Source organism: Gracilinanus agilis, chromosome 3 (assembly GCF_016433145.1).
Source record: "Gracilinanus agilis isolate LMUSP501 chromosome 3, AgileGrace, whole genome shotgun sequence".
In the NCBI taxonomy this organism is placed as follows: Eukaryota; Metazoa; Chordata; class Mammalia; order Didelphimorphia; family Didelphidae; genus Gracilinanus; species Gracilinanus agilis.
The window spans coordinates 475,425,041-475,437,692 of NC_058132.1; the positions used below are offsets into that span (position 1 = coordinate 475,425,041).

General features: G+C 33.6%; 1 protein-coding gene across 1 annotated transcript in view; it reads right to left on the reverse strand.

Moving 5' to 3' along the window:
• The window catches only part of LOC123241721 (arylsulfatase F-like), a 62,166-nt gene that overhangs the window by 43,445 nt on the left and 6,069 nt on the right, over positions 1-12,652 (reverse strand). The window contains exon 3 of the mRNA XM_044669279.1: positions 12,539-12,643. Within this exon, the coding sequence (XP_044525214.1) occupies positions 12,539-12,643 (105 nt within the window). The remainder of the gene's footprint in view (positions 1-12,538; positions 12,644-12,652) is intronic.

The window sequence follows — 12,652 nt, forward strand, 5'->3', positions numbered from 1 at the left end:
GCTTAAATGAAATACTTGGCTTGATGAAAGAAAGGTAGTAATTATAATCTCCAGCTAACTATACATGAACTCTATCTTTTTACAAACTAAATGTATTTAATGATTTCAGAGAACAGGAGAAAGGAATCAATTTAAGGAAAAAGGAGGGAAGGTAATTTGGCTAAACAGTTAACTATAGGCTAACAACACATTTCCCTGGGGAGTGGTGGGGGTATCTGGAATGACTGACTTCCTATCTAAGCCCTAAATAATTTCCCTTCCAAAACCTAAACTGCTAAACTGAAGGTAGACTGAGATCTTCCTTAAAGGTCTATCTTTTAGGTTGCTATCAAGGTAAAGCAGCCCTGGCTGTCAGTGACTGAATGTCCCAGCCCAGAGCTACACAGGTTATCCTTCTGTTCAGAGCCAAGAGCAAAGAGTCATGACGCCAGCAAAAGGGGTGTCCTGGCTTTTATACCAGGACTCCAGCTGCCTTTAACTGCTCCCTCTCTTAGAGTTTTGGGAGGCACTATGGAATTCTGTGATGTAGATTGAACCCCTCTCTGCATGTTGAACCCCTCTCAGAAATATGGATCCCACATGGCTTTTTGGTCATCCTTCTTCTGGTCTGATTTTCTTTGTAGATCATCTTTTGCCTTCTTTGCTTCATTTTCAAGCTGGACAATTCTGGCTTTTAAGACTTTATTTTCTTGTTTTAGTTCACATATTTCCTATGTCAAATTGTCTTCAGTCTCTCTTGATTGCTTTTTGAGTTCCTCAAGTTCTTGAGTTAATTGAATTTTGAGATTTTCCATAGCCTGTGTCTGGTTCTCTGGAATTTCTTCCTCTTCTTCTATTTCTATTTCATTTGCTCTCTTTTCAATTCCTTGAAAGAAGATGTCAATTGTCATTTCTTTTCTCTTTTTCTATTGTTTACTCATATTCTCTCCTTTTCTGTTCTGCTACTTTGAGCAGATGTATTTAATGATCTTTGATGTAAGATCTTCTCTCACCTGGCAATGGAGGTTTGTAGTTACTTTCTCTGCCCTCTGAAGACTTATGGTCTGTCTAATTGACGTTATCAATCCTGTATTGATTAGATTAGTTTCTTAACCTGCCCTAAGGCTAAAACCCAGATGTGGGAAAAAAAAAACCATGGAAGAAAGAGGTTTTTGCTAAGCTGAGCTCTCCAGCAGTGAGGTCCCCCTGTTCTGTCCTTGTGCTTGATCTGGTTTTCTTTCCTCTTGAAGCCCTTTGTTCTCTATCTCAATGAGGGTAAACCAACTGTTCTGCCGTCTGAGGTTTGGCTCTCCCTAAGCCTCCTTCTTCCAGGTGTTTTTTCTGTGTTTCTCTGGTTTTCTCCTCTAGTTACCTCTCCAGTGCCTGTGTTCAATTCCCCAAGTCCGGCTCCAGTAAGGCCCTCTCTCCTGGCCAATGCCCCAGCCTGCTCTGATATTTCAGGACCCTGGAGAATCCTCACAGCACCTGGGGGAGGCATCCTGGGATTCCCTTTCTAAGCCACAGACCAGACAGTTCAAGAATTGAAGCCTTATTCTTGGTGTATCTCTTAATTGTGCAGCAGTAGGATTCCCCCTGCTCTGTCCTGTTGTTAGATTTGTTCCTCTTTCTTCTTGAAGCTTACTGTTTTCTATCACAGTCTGTAAGGGTGCAAAGGTTTTAAGATTTGCTCTGTCTAAGCCACCATTCCCAAAATCCCCTCTATTAAAGAACTCTTATCAGAGTAGGAATATATGTAGAAAGAAGGAAGGAAGCTAAATTAGATGGGCTGCTATCCCTCCACCTCCCCCCAAAAAGAGAAATGAGAAAGAGAAATACATGGGGAAAAGAGAAAAGGAGATATAGAAGGGGATAAATTACCTTTAATTAAGAAAAGGCATAAGAGCATATTAAAAAACAGCAGAAGAGAAGATGGGAGGGGTGGTCACTGTGTTTGAATCTTACTCTCATTAGAACTAGCTCAAAGTGGGGATAAATCCCACATTCAGAAACTATAGAAACCCATACAATCTATTGCTTAAAAGAAATACATCTAAAAAACAAAATATACTCAAAATAAAATCCAGATGGAAAGAAATGTATCATACATTGAATGATTTCTAAAAAAAATAGAGTATAATTGAGCTATCATTCAAAAGAAAAACTAAAAACAACCAGATAAAATAAAAGATAAACCAGGAAAAATACAGTATAAGTTATGAATTCATGCACTCCAATATCTTGGCATCTAAATCCATAAAGGACGCATTTAATTTAGCTCCATAGTTGAGACTTTGATATTTCTCTTTCAGTTTTGGATAAGTCTAGCAGAAAAGCAAAAAAGAAACTACAGAAGAGAATACATTCCTAGATAAACTAGAATTAAGGGATTTGTAACATCTAAATGGAATGGCAAAAATAGGTATATTTCACAGTATGAAATAGAACTTTTAGGACAATTGACCTTGTAACAAGATGCAAAGATATCGTAAGTGAAAAAAATGTAAAATAGAGGAATAATTACTTTATCCTTTATAGATCTTGGAGCAATAGAAATTTAAATTCATTTGGGGACCACAAGCCAAAGAAAATCAAATAGAGATAACATTAAAATGCTAAATAATAACTGTGTCAAAGAACAAATCTTGAAGAAAGAACATACTAAAATATCTGGGATACAGCTAAATTAGTCCTCTAGAGAAAATAAACATATTCTAAAAATATACACTAAACAAGATAAGAGGAAAAGAAGGCTTAATAAACTGAATGTACAGTTTAAAATATTAGGAAGCCAACAAGTGTAAAATAAGCACCAAAAAGGAGATATCCAAATGAGTGAAAATAGATAAATTTAAAACAAAAAATGTAGAAATAAGGAAAACAATAATGTGATTATTTGAAAAACCTAATAAAATTGATGAATGTAGTTAATCTGATGAAAAGAACAGAGCACCTAAGATGGAGCCAAGATAGCAGATTAACTAGAGCCACAGCTCTATATCACCATGAGAATCCTCTAAAACAAAGATGAAAATATCTCCACACATGAATACAAGAATGAAAGAACCAATAAGGAGAAAGAATGAAACAACTTTCAAGAAAAGAAAAACCCAAAAGGTAGGAAATGAACATTTGGGGCACTGGGATGAGAGGAGAGCAGACCCAGAAGGAAGCTCTAGCGAAGAGGGAAGAGCAAGCCAAGAGTGAGCCACACACCACCCCACCCACCTCACATATGCTGTCTGAGTTAAATAATCTGTGCTCAAGCCAACATCCAAATCCTGAGACACTGCCTGAACTAATAAAGGTAAAAGCCAATCCATAACGATTGAAATTTCAAACTGTGGATTAGTCTGGAGTCCCAGCCCAAGGAATTCTAGTCTGGGATTGGGACAAGGACTTAATTCATTCTTTGGAATGGATGAAAGTACTAAGCTGCCAGAAAGAAACCATTCAAATACCATGGGGCTAAAATTGGGATCACACAGGACATAACAGCTTCTACATTAAAGGCTCAAATGGCATAGCATATGATATTCAGAAAAGCAAAAGATCTGGCTTTACAACCCAGGATCATCTATCCAGCAATACTGAGTATATTCATTTGTGGGGTGGGGAATGGAATAATATAGAAGATTTCGAGGCATTCCTGAGGAATAAGCAAGATCTAAGCAAAAAATTTGAAGTCCAAACACAAGACACAAGAGAAGCCCAAAAAGGTAAATAAGAAAGAGAAAATTAAGAGACTTTATAAAGTCAAAATGTTGATGTCTACATGGAAAAAGGAATTCTGTAACTCTCAAAAATTACCCTTAGTAATAGAGAAAATAGAATTTATTCAGAGTGGAGAAGTAAGCTGATTATTATATCATATAGATATAAATATGATGATGTGGAATGATATGTATATATGATATAATGTGTATGTGTATGAATGATATGTAAAAAATCAATCAAGGGCTGAAAGAGAGGGTTACATTGATAGAATGGGGTAAATTATATAACAGAGACATGAAAAATCATTATAGAAAGGAGAGGATAAGGGTAGTGACAGGCAATGCTTAAACTTTACTCTCATCTTGAAGGGCTCAGAGAGGGTAAAACAAGTATAATCAGTGGGGTATAGAATTCTATCTTATCCTACTCAGTGCAGTATAGAATTCTAAATTACCCCACAGAGAAGGAGAAAATGAATAAGAGGAGGGAACAGGAAGGTAATTAGAAGGAGGGGAAAGTGGGGCAGGGGGTGAAAAAAAGTAAAATATTTGTGAGGAAGAACAGAGAGAAAGGGATTAGAATAGGATTTAAAGGGGATAATATAATGGAGGGCAATACATAGTTAGTAATCATAATGCTGAATATGAGTGGGATGAACTCACCCATTAAATGGAAGCAGGTAGCAGAGTTAATTAAAAACCATAATTCTACTACATGTTGTTTACAAGAAACTCATTTCAGTCAGGTTGACACACACAGATTCAAGGTAAAATGCTGGAGGAGAATTTATTATGAACCATCTAAAGTAAAAAAAAAAGCAGGATCAGCAATCAGGATACCAGACAAAGCTAAAGGAGAAATTGATCTGATTTAAAGAGATAAAGAAGGAAATTACATTCTGTTATAAACAATGAAGTCATATCATTACTAAACATTTATGTACCAAATGGCATAGCATATAAATTTCTAAAGGAAAAATTTAAGGAACTCAAGAAGGAAAAAATAGCAAGACCATATTAATGGGGGATCTTAACCTTCCCCTTTCAGAACTAGATAAATCAAACCAAAAAATAAATAAGAAATAAGGGAAGTAAATGAAATGCTAGAAAAATTAGAGGTAATAGATATCTGGAGAAAAAATAATAGGAATAAAAAGGAATATACCTTCTTCTCAGCAGTACATTGTACATACACAAAGATATACCTTTTACTACAACACAGAAATATTGCCAAAAAATGCAGAAAAATAGAAATAATAAATGCAATTTTTTCAGATCATAATGTGATAAAAATTATATTTAACAAGGGTCCATAGAAAGGCAAATTTAAAATTCTATATTTTATAATATAAATAGAATATGTAAGTATATAAATATAGAAATAGAAATAGAATATAAAATTCTAAAATAATCTAATTCTTCAAAACTGCTAGGTCAAAAAAGAAATCATAGAAACAATTACAGATTTAATTAAAGAGAATAACAATGAGGAGACAATATAAATCAAAATAAATGGGATATAGCCAAAGCAGAACTCAGAGGAAAATTTATATCTGAGTGCCTATAGCAACAAAAACAAGATGGAGGAGATCAATGAATTTGGCTTGCAACTCAAAAAATTAGAAAAAGAAGAAATTTTCTCCAGATGAAAACTCAATTGGAAATTCTAAAAATTAAAGGAGAAAATAATAAAATTGAAAGTAAAAGAACTATTTAACTAATAAATAAGATTAGGAATTTGAAAAAAACTTTGAAAAAAAACAAAATAGTTAAAGTACTGGTTAATTTAGCAAAAAGAAAAAAGAAAGAAGAGAATCAAATTAACAGTATGAAAAATGAAAAAGGTGATCTCACCTCTAATGTAAAGGAAATCAAGTTAATTATTAAGAACCATTTTGCCTAATTATATGGTAATAAATATGACAATCTAGGTCAAATGGGTGAATATTCCCAAAAATATAAATTACTTAGACAAACAAAAGAGGAAATAGAATACCTGAGTAACCCTGTCTCAGAAAAAGAAATTGAACAAGCTATCAAAGAACTTCCTAAGAAAAAATCCCCAGGGCCAGATGGATTCACAAGTGAGTTCTATGAAACATTTAAAGAACAAATAATCCCAATACTATACAAACTATTTGACAAAATAAGCAAAGAAGGGGTGTTACTAAATTTATTTTATGACACAAATATAGTACCAATTCCAAAGCCAGCCAGACCAAAAACAGAGAAAGAAAACTACAGACCAATCTCCCTAATGAACATAGATGGAAAAATTCTAAATAAAATACTAGCAAAAAAGTACAGCAAGTTATCACAAGGTTTATTCACTATGTCCAGGTGGGATTTATATCAGGAATGCAAGGATGGTTTAATATTAGGAAAATTGTCCACATAATTGATGATGTAAATAATCAAATCAACAGAAATCACATGATTATCTCAATAGATGGAGAAAAAACTTATGACAAAATACAAAACCCATTCTGAACACTAGAAAATATAGGAATAGAAGGGCACTTCCTTAAAATAATAAATTATATATTTAATACCATCAGCAAGTATTATTGACAATGGAAACAAGTGAGAAGCCTTCCCAGTAAGAACAGGAGTGAAGCAAGGATGCCCATTACCACCTCTGTAATTTAATATTGTACTAGGAATGCTAATGGTAGCAATTTGAGAAGAAAGAGAAATTGAAGGGATTAAGCTAGGCAATGAGGAAACTAAACTATCACTCCTTGCAAATGATACGATGGTACACTTAAAGAATCACAGAGAATCAACTAAAAGGTTATTGAAATTATTAGCAACTTTAGCAAAGTTGCAGGGTATAAGATAAACCAACATAAATCATTAACATTTCTATATATCCCTTAGAAAATTCAATAGCAAGAGTTAGAAAGAGAAAGTCCATTTAAAATTACACTAGACAATATAAAATATTTAGGAATTATCTACCAAGACAAACACAAGAATTATATGACAAAACTACCAAACAGTTTTCACACAATTAAAAATAGATATAAATAACTAGAAAAACATTAATTGCTCAAGGGTTGGATGAACTAACATAATAAAAATGACAATCCTACCCAAATTAATCTACTTATTCAGTGCCATACCTACCAAACTACCAAAAAAACCTTTTTAAATAGAATTAGTAAAAAATGTACCAGAGTTCATCTGGAAGAACAAGAGATCAAGAATATCAAGGGAAATAATGAAAAAAAAATGTGAAGGATCTGGGTCTAGTAGTACCAGATTTTAAACTGTACTATAAAGCAGTGGTCATCAAAACAATATGGTACTGGCCAAGAAAAAGAAGAAATAGACTAGAGATAAATTACTTCAGTAAGCTAGTGTTCAATAAACCCAAAGATCCTAGCTTTTGGGACAAATACTCACTATTTAACAAAGTGCTGCAAAAATTGGAAAATAGTATGGTAAAAATTAGGTTTAGATCAATATTTGTAATATAGGATTTTAGCATTGCCATGTTGGTTTAGGGCAAACCTGTCAGTTGCCCTAGATGGAATGTTGAGGAGGGCATGAGACACTTGGCAGATACCAACTGGCAGTTGAACTGAGAGTATATAAAGCCCTGGAAATGCAGAGCTGGGTTTTTCCCTGACCTGACTTCGTCCTGACCACTCATCTACCCCTTCCCTGGGCCCAGGTGGCCGGTGTAAATGTAGTGGGATTGAATAGGGTGGCAGGAGTGAGAACATGGGAAATTAGGATTTAGGACCCAAACAACTAGAGCAACACAATATTATTACTTATCATCATCTACAACATTAGACAATAGATCAACTCAATTTCCTAACCAAAGACCACTTCACTCTGGCCAAGGGCTACCTGCCCTCAATCTGCCTGACTTTCCAAGGATCTTCTACCAGCTTTAGTCAGATAATCTTCAACAAAGGATCTTAGTATTTCCAAGCCCTCTTACCATTGCCTTGTTCCTTCCCCAGTTACCAATAAATCCCATAGCCTTAACCAGTGAATCCTGTGGTTATTTCCCTACCATCAAAGGCTAGGAGAACAGGCAACAGACTAGGGATTCTGAGCTGTTAGGGCTGGAACAAGCTCCATAGCAGAGGGGCAGGAAGCTCTACATCCACTTCCTGCCAGACTGCCATTAGCCAATAAGAGGCAGTTTCCTCAGCAGGGTGGGGGTGACTGCCTGATATCTAAAAGGAGCCTTGTGGCTAGCAGTGAGGTTTCACTGGGCACTCATTTCTCAGGGTCTGGATCCTTGTACTTCTATAACCAAGCTTCAGACCCAACTGAAGTTGCTCACTCCATCCTAACAACCAAAACTATCCTCCTGCTAACCTGATACCAGCTCTAGGCCCCTGTTCACCTGCCCTTCATTACACATTTTACAACCTATAGCAAGTTAAATTCAAAATGTTTAAATGATTTAAATATAAAGAGTTAAATCATAAATAAATTATGTAAACAAAGAATAGTATTCCTTTCACATCTGTGGGAAAGGAATTTAAAACCAAGCAAGAGATAGAGAATATTGCAAAATGTAAAATGAATGACTTTGATTACATCAAATTAAAAAGGGTTTGCACAAACAAAACCAATACAACTAGGCTTAAAATTTCCAATTGCATTCCTTTACTCATATCATCACGTTCATATCATAGTAATATTATCTAGAATCTACCTCTTCCTAGGGACCAAATAGTTATAAGTGTAGCATTTCAACTGTCCAAAATGTTATTTGAAATTAACAAGATAAGACAAAGCAAAATGTCCCCCAAATAATTATTTGGTTGAGAAATGATGTAATAGCCTGAGTTTATGGTTTGTGTCAATAAATAATAGATCTAATAGAACTTTAAGGGCAGCTAGGTGGCACAATAGAGAGAAAACTGGACTTAACATCAGGAAGGGCTCATCTTCATGGGTTCAAATCTGGTCTCAGATATTTCTAGTAATTTGACTTTAGGCAACATGTTTGCCTCAGTTCCTCATACATACAATGAGCTGGAGAACTAAATGGAAACCAGTACAGAATCTTTGCAAAGAAAAGTCCAAACAACACAAATAAAAACAAGAATGTTAAGATTGTTCCCATCCTTATCTTTCCAAACTATGACACCAATTTATTATGCTTATACTATTATTCTCCTGGCAAATACATTAGGCATAATCTGTTTATGAGGAGATGGGGAAGATTTGGAAATATATTCAAGTAGGCAGCCAATATAATTTCTCTGGTCTTGCATTTTTTACCTTGGCCCTGCCCTTGGAATAAGTTGAAAACACTCTGAGGTGCAATAGCTACTAGGCTAGAGGTCAAAAGTAGTCCTATTTTGCAAATGCTTTTTTGCTTAGAGACCCTTTTTGAAAACAGATTCCTCTTTCATCAAGGGATGGGCTCCTTAACTCTTATAAAAGCATTAATTACAATTATTCAAACTCAAGGAACTATTTCATTGCCTTTAGACAACAACATTCTTGGCCTAAGGGAAGTGCACTACATGCACATGACCATTTAGGGCCACCTAGATACTGTTACCTTCTCTCTATGTCCACATCCCCATCAATCAAACTTATACAAGCAAATAATCCCTGCTCCTCACATTCCATATTTTAGACTATGGAAATTCTTAAGACTTAGTTTAGGCATAGCAATAGGGTACGTGTTGAGGATTAGTGGCCACGTGACCAGATAATCTCATATCCCAAACTAGGCTATCAGTTCCTTGGTGTAATAATGCTTATGTCCTCATACCAGATAATGTGGCATGATAAGTCTTTCATGAACATTATTTGACTGGAAAATTTAAATACAGGGGCCCCAATAAAGTGAAACCTAAGCAATCTCCTAATTCCTACAAAAAACCCTTGCTATGTGTCCCTTCTGTGTATTGACTCACAAGAAATCATGAATAGTATTTAAAATATAATATACTAATTAATGTGTATTAATATTAATTAACTATAACAAATTATTAATATTAATCTTACATAAAGATATGCTTCAAACGATTATATCATAAAAGTTTTAGAAAAATGGAAATATTCCTATGAGATATGGGAATTAAAGTTCATGATCAGACAGAAAAATATAATATATAATATGTTATACAATTTAAATGTTTTTGCACAAAAAAATCTTATAAACTATAATTAAAAGCAGAAAATAGGGGAAAGTCTTTGCAACAAATTTCTCTGATAGAGGTCTCATTTCCAAACTATTTAAGGTACTGATTCAAATGTATTTTTAAAAGGCATATTGCCTATTGAAAAATGGTCTAGGCATGTACATATATATTACATTTATACTGCCTTCATTTATATGTAAATATATAAATGTTCATGTATATAATAAAAATAAATCTAAATATCTGGACTCATATTTTAAAATGCTCTAAATCACTACTAGAGGATGAACATTAAAACAATTTTGAGATTCTACCTCACACACATCCAAGGGATAAAGATGAGAAAATTTTTTAAAAATATAAATTTTGAAGGGTTGAGAGAAAACCAAGCATATTGATGCACTATTGGTGAGTTTGTGAATGAGTATAACTATTCTGGAAAAATAAAAGGTAATACCATAAACAAATTACAGAGCACAAAAATAGATTACCTCTCAGATCTATGGATAAGGAAAGAATTTAGGTCAAAACAAGACATTGAGAGCATTATGAGATATAAAATAAATAAATGAATATGTTCAATTAAAAAAATTCTGCACAAAAAAATCAGTGCAACCAAATTAAAAGGCAAACAAGAAATTGGGAAAAATTCTTTATAGCAAGTCGGATAAAGATTGTATTCTCAAATATGTAGAAATATAAATTCTAAGAACAAAAATCATTATATGTAATATATGTCACATATATAAAACGGAATGGTATTGTACAATAAAAAATGACACAATGATCACAAAACATACTGGAAAAAGTTATATGAAGTGATGCAAAGTGATATGAGCAGAACTCAAAAAACATTGTACACAATAACATATAATGTATAATGATCAAGTATGAAGGTCTTAACTATCATCAACAAGGCAAGAATCTAGGACAAATCCAAGAGCCTCGTGCCAAAAAAAAAAAAAAGATACCAACCACCATAGAAAGAACAGATGGAGTCTGAATGCAAATTGAAACATATCATTTGTTACTCTATTATCTCCATGAATTTTTATCTAGTATAAGCAAAATGTGACTTCTTTAAAATGATAGATATGATAATATGTATTATAAGATTATATATATGTATATATATATGTATATATATACAATCTATATCAGATTACAAGCTTTCTTGAGGAAGTTGGATGAGTGAGAGGGAGAGAGATAACTCAGATTGCAAAATGTGAGAAAATGAATATTAAGAGATTGTACTGACATGTAATCTGGAAAAATAACTTTGTAAAAAATTTAAGATAATTAAAAATAAAATATAAGCTTTTTACAAATTATAATAATAATGAGGGCCATTTAGGTGGTTCAGTAAATAGAGAGCCAGTCCTATATTTGGGAGGATCTCAGTTTACGTCTGGGCTCATATACTTGCAGTTTTGTGACCATGGACAAGTCACAAACCCAATTGCCATTCTGCCTTACAACTAATATATATATAGTATCAATTCTAAGACATAAAGTAAAGGTTTAAAAAGAAAAAAAACCAGATGTCGTTGTACTAAAGATGTGAAAAAAAAATTAATGTGCTCTCAGATGATGTCCCAGCATTATTAGTTTCACTTAAATCTTTTAATTTGTTATAAGAGATTTCTCAATAACAAGAAATAATCTGCAACATTTGCAACATAAAAATAAAATATCAATAAAATTCAAAAACCAAAACTTTAATGACCCAAATGAAAAAGTGAATTTAAACTCATGTGAACTAGGTTTGTATTTCTGTCACTTCATACCTGTATGAGCTTGGGGGAAAATTACCTAACAATTTTTTACTTCAATATCCTCGTTCATATTGGACAAGATGATCTCTCAGATTCCTTCCAGTATTACATCTGCAATCCTATGGCCTAACAAATGTGGCAACAGTGGTAGATACATAAACTATAGGATAAGTAGAGCAAGCACATTTGTTTCTATCAGTTCTTGATGGTGAACACTGAAGTTAATAATAATAGCTAACATTTATAGAGGTTACTATGTACCAATAATTTTATAATTATTACATCATTTGATCCTAAAAAGAACCCTAAGAGGTAGAGATTATGATCATCTCCATTTTATAGATGAGGAAACTGAGGGGAAAAGAGGATAAGCAACTTACCCAACATTATATAGCTAGTAAGTATGAGTCTGGATTTGAACTCAGGTTATCTCTATTCCAAGATTAATGCTTTATTCATTATAATATTTGGATATCCCTCACTACAAGATATATTTGAAGTGATCTATTTTATTTTATTTATTTTACAGATAAAAAAAACAGATTCAGAGATATTAAATGACTTTAAGTGTCAAAAGCAGGATTTGAACTGAGGTCCTCTGACATTAAAGCTCATTCCACTACTTCAGAGGAATCCAAAGCCTGGTGGATGAGCCACTGACTGATAATACTTCTCATTTAGGTTCAAATTAGAAGGGGAAAAAAACTTAAATGATAAATAGTGAACAAAATGACTTAAAAATAAACAAAAAATAACATCTTATTTCCAAACTAAGTCAATATGTGACCTAAAGGAATCCTTAGGTAGGTTATCAGCCCCCATTTCTCTGTGAGTTTTACAACACTACATTATAATATGTTCTGGATCCAAGATTCAGACTTTTCCCCCCTAATATCAATAGAGCAAAATTCTGTAAGCAATTCATGGCAAAAGATTTTACAGATTTCCAAACCTGTGCGGACTGGGTATCTGCCTGTGAGAAAGGCTGATCTGCTGGGGCTACACAGCGCCTCTGCAGAAATATGCTGAGTGAGTTTTACACCTTCTTTGCAGA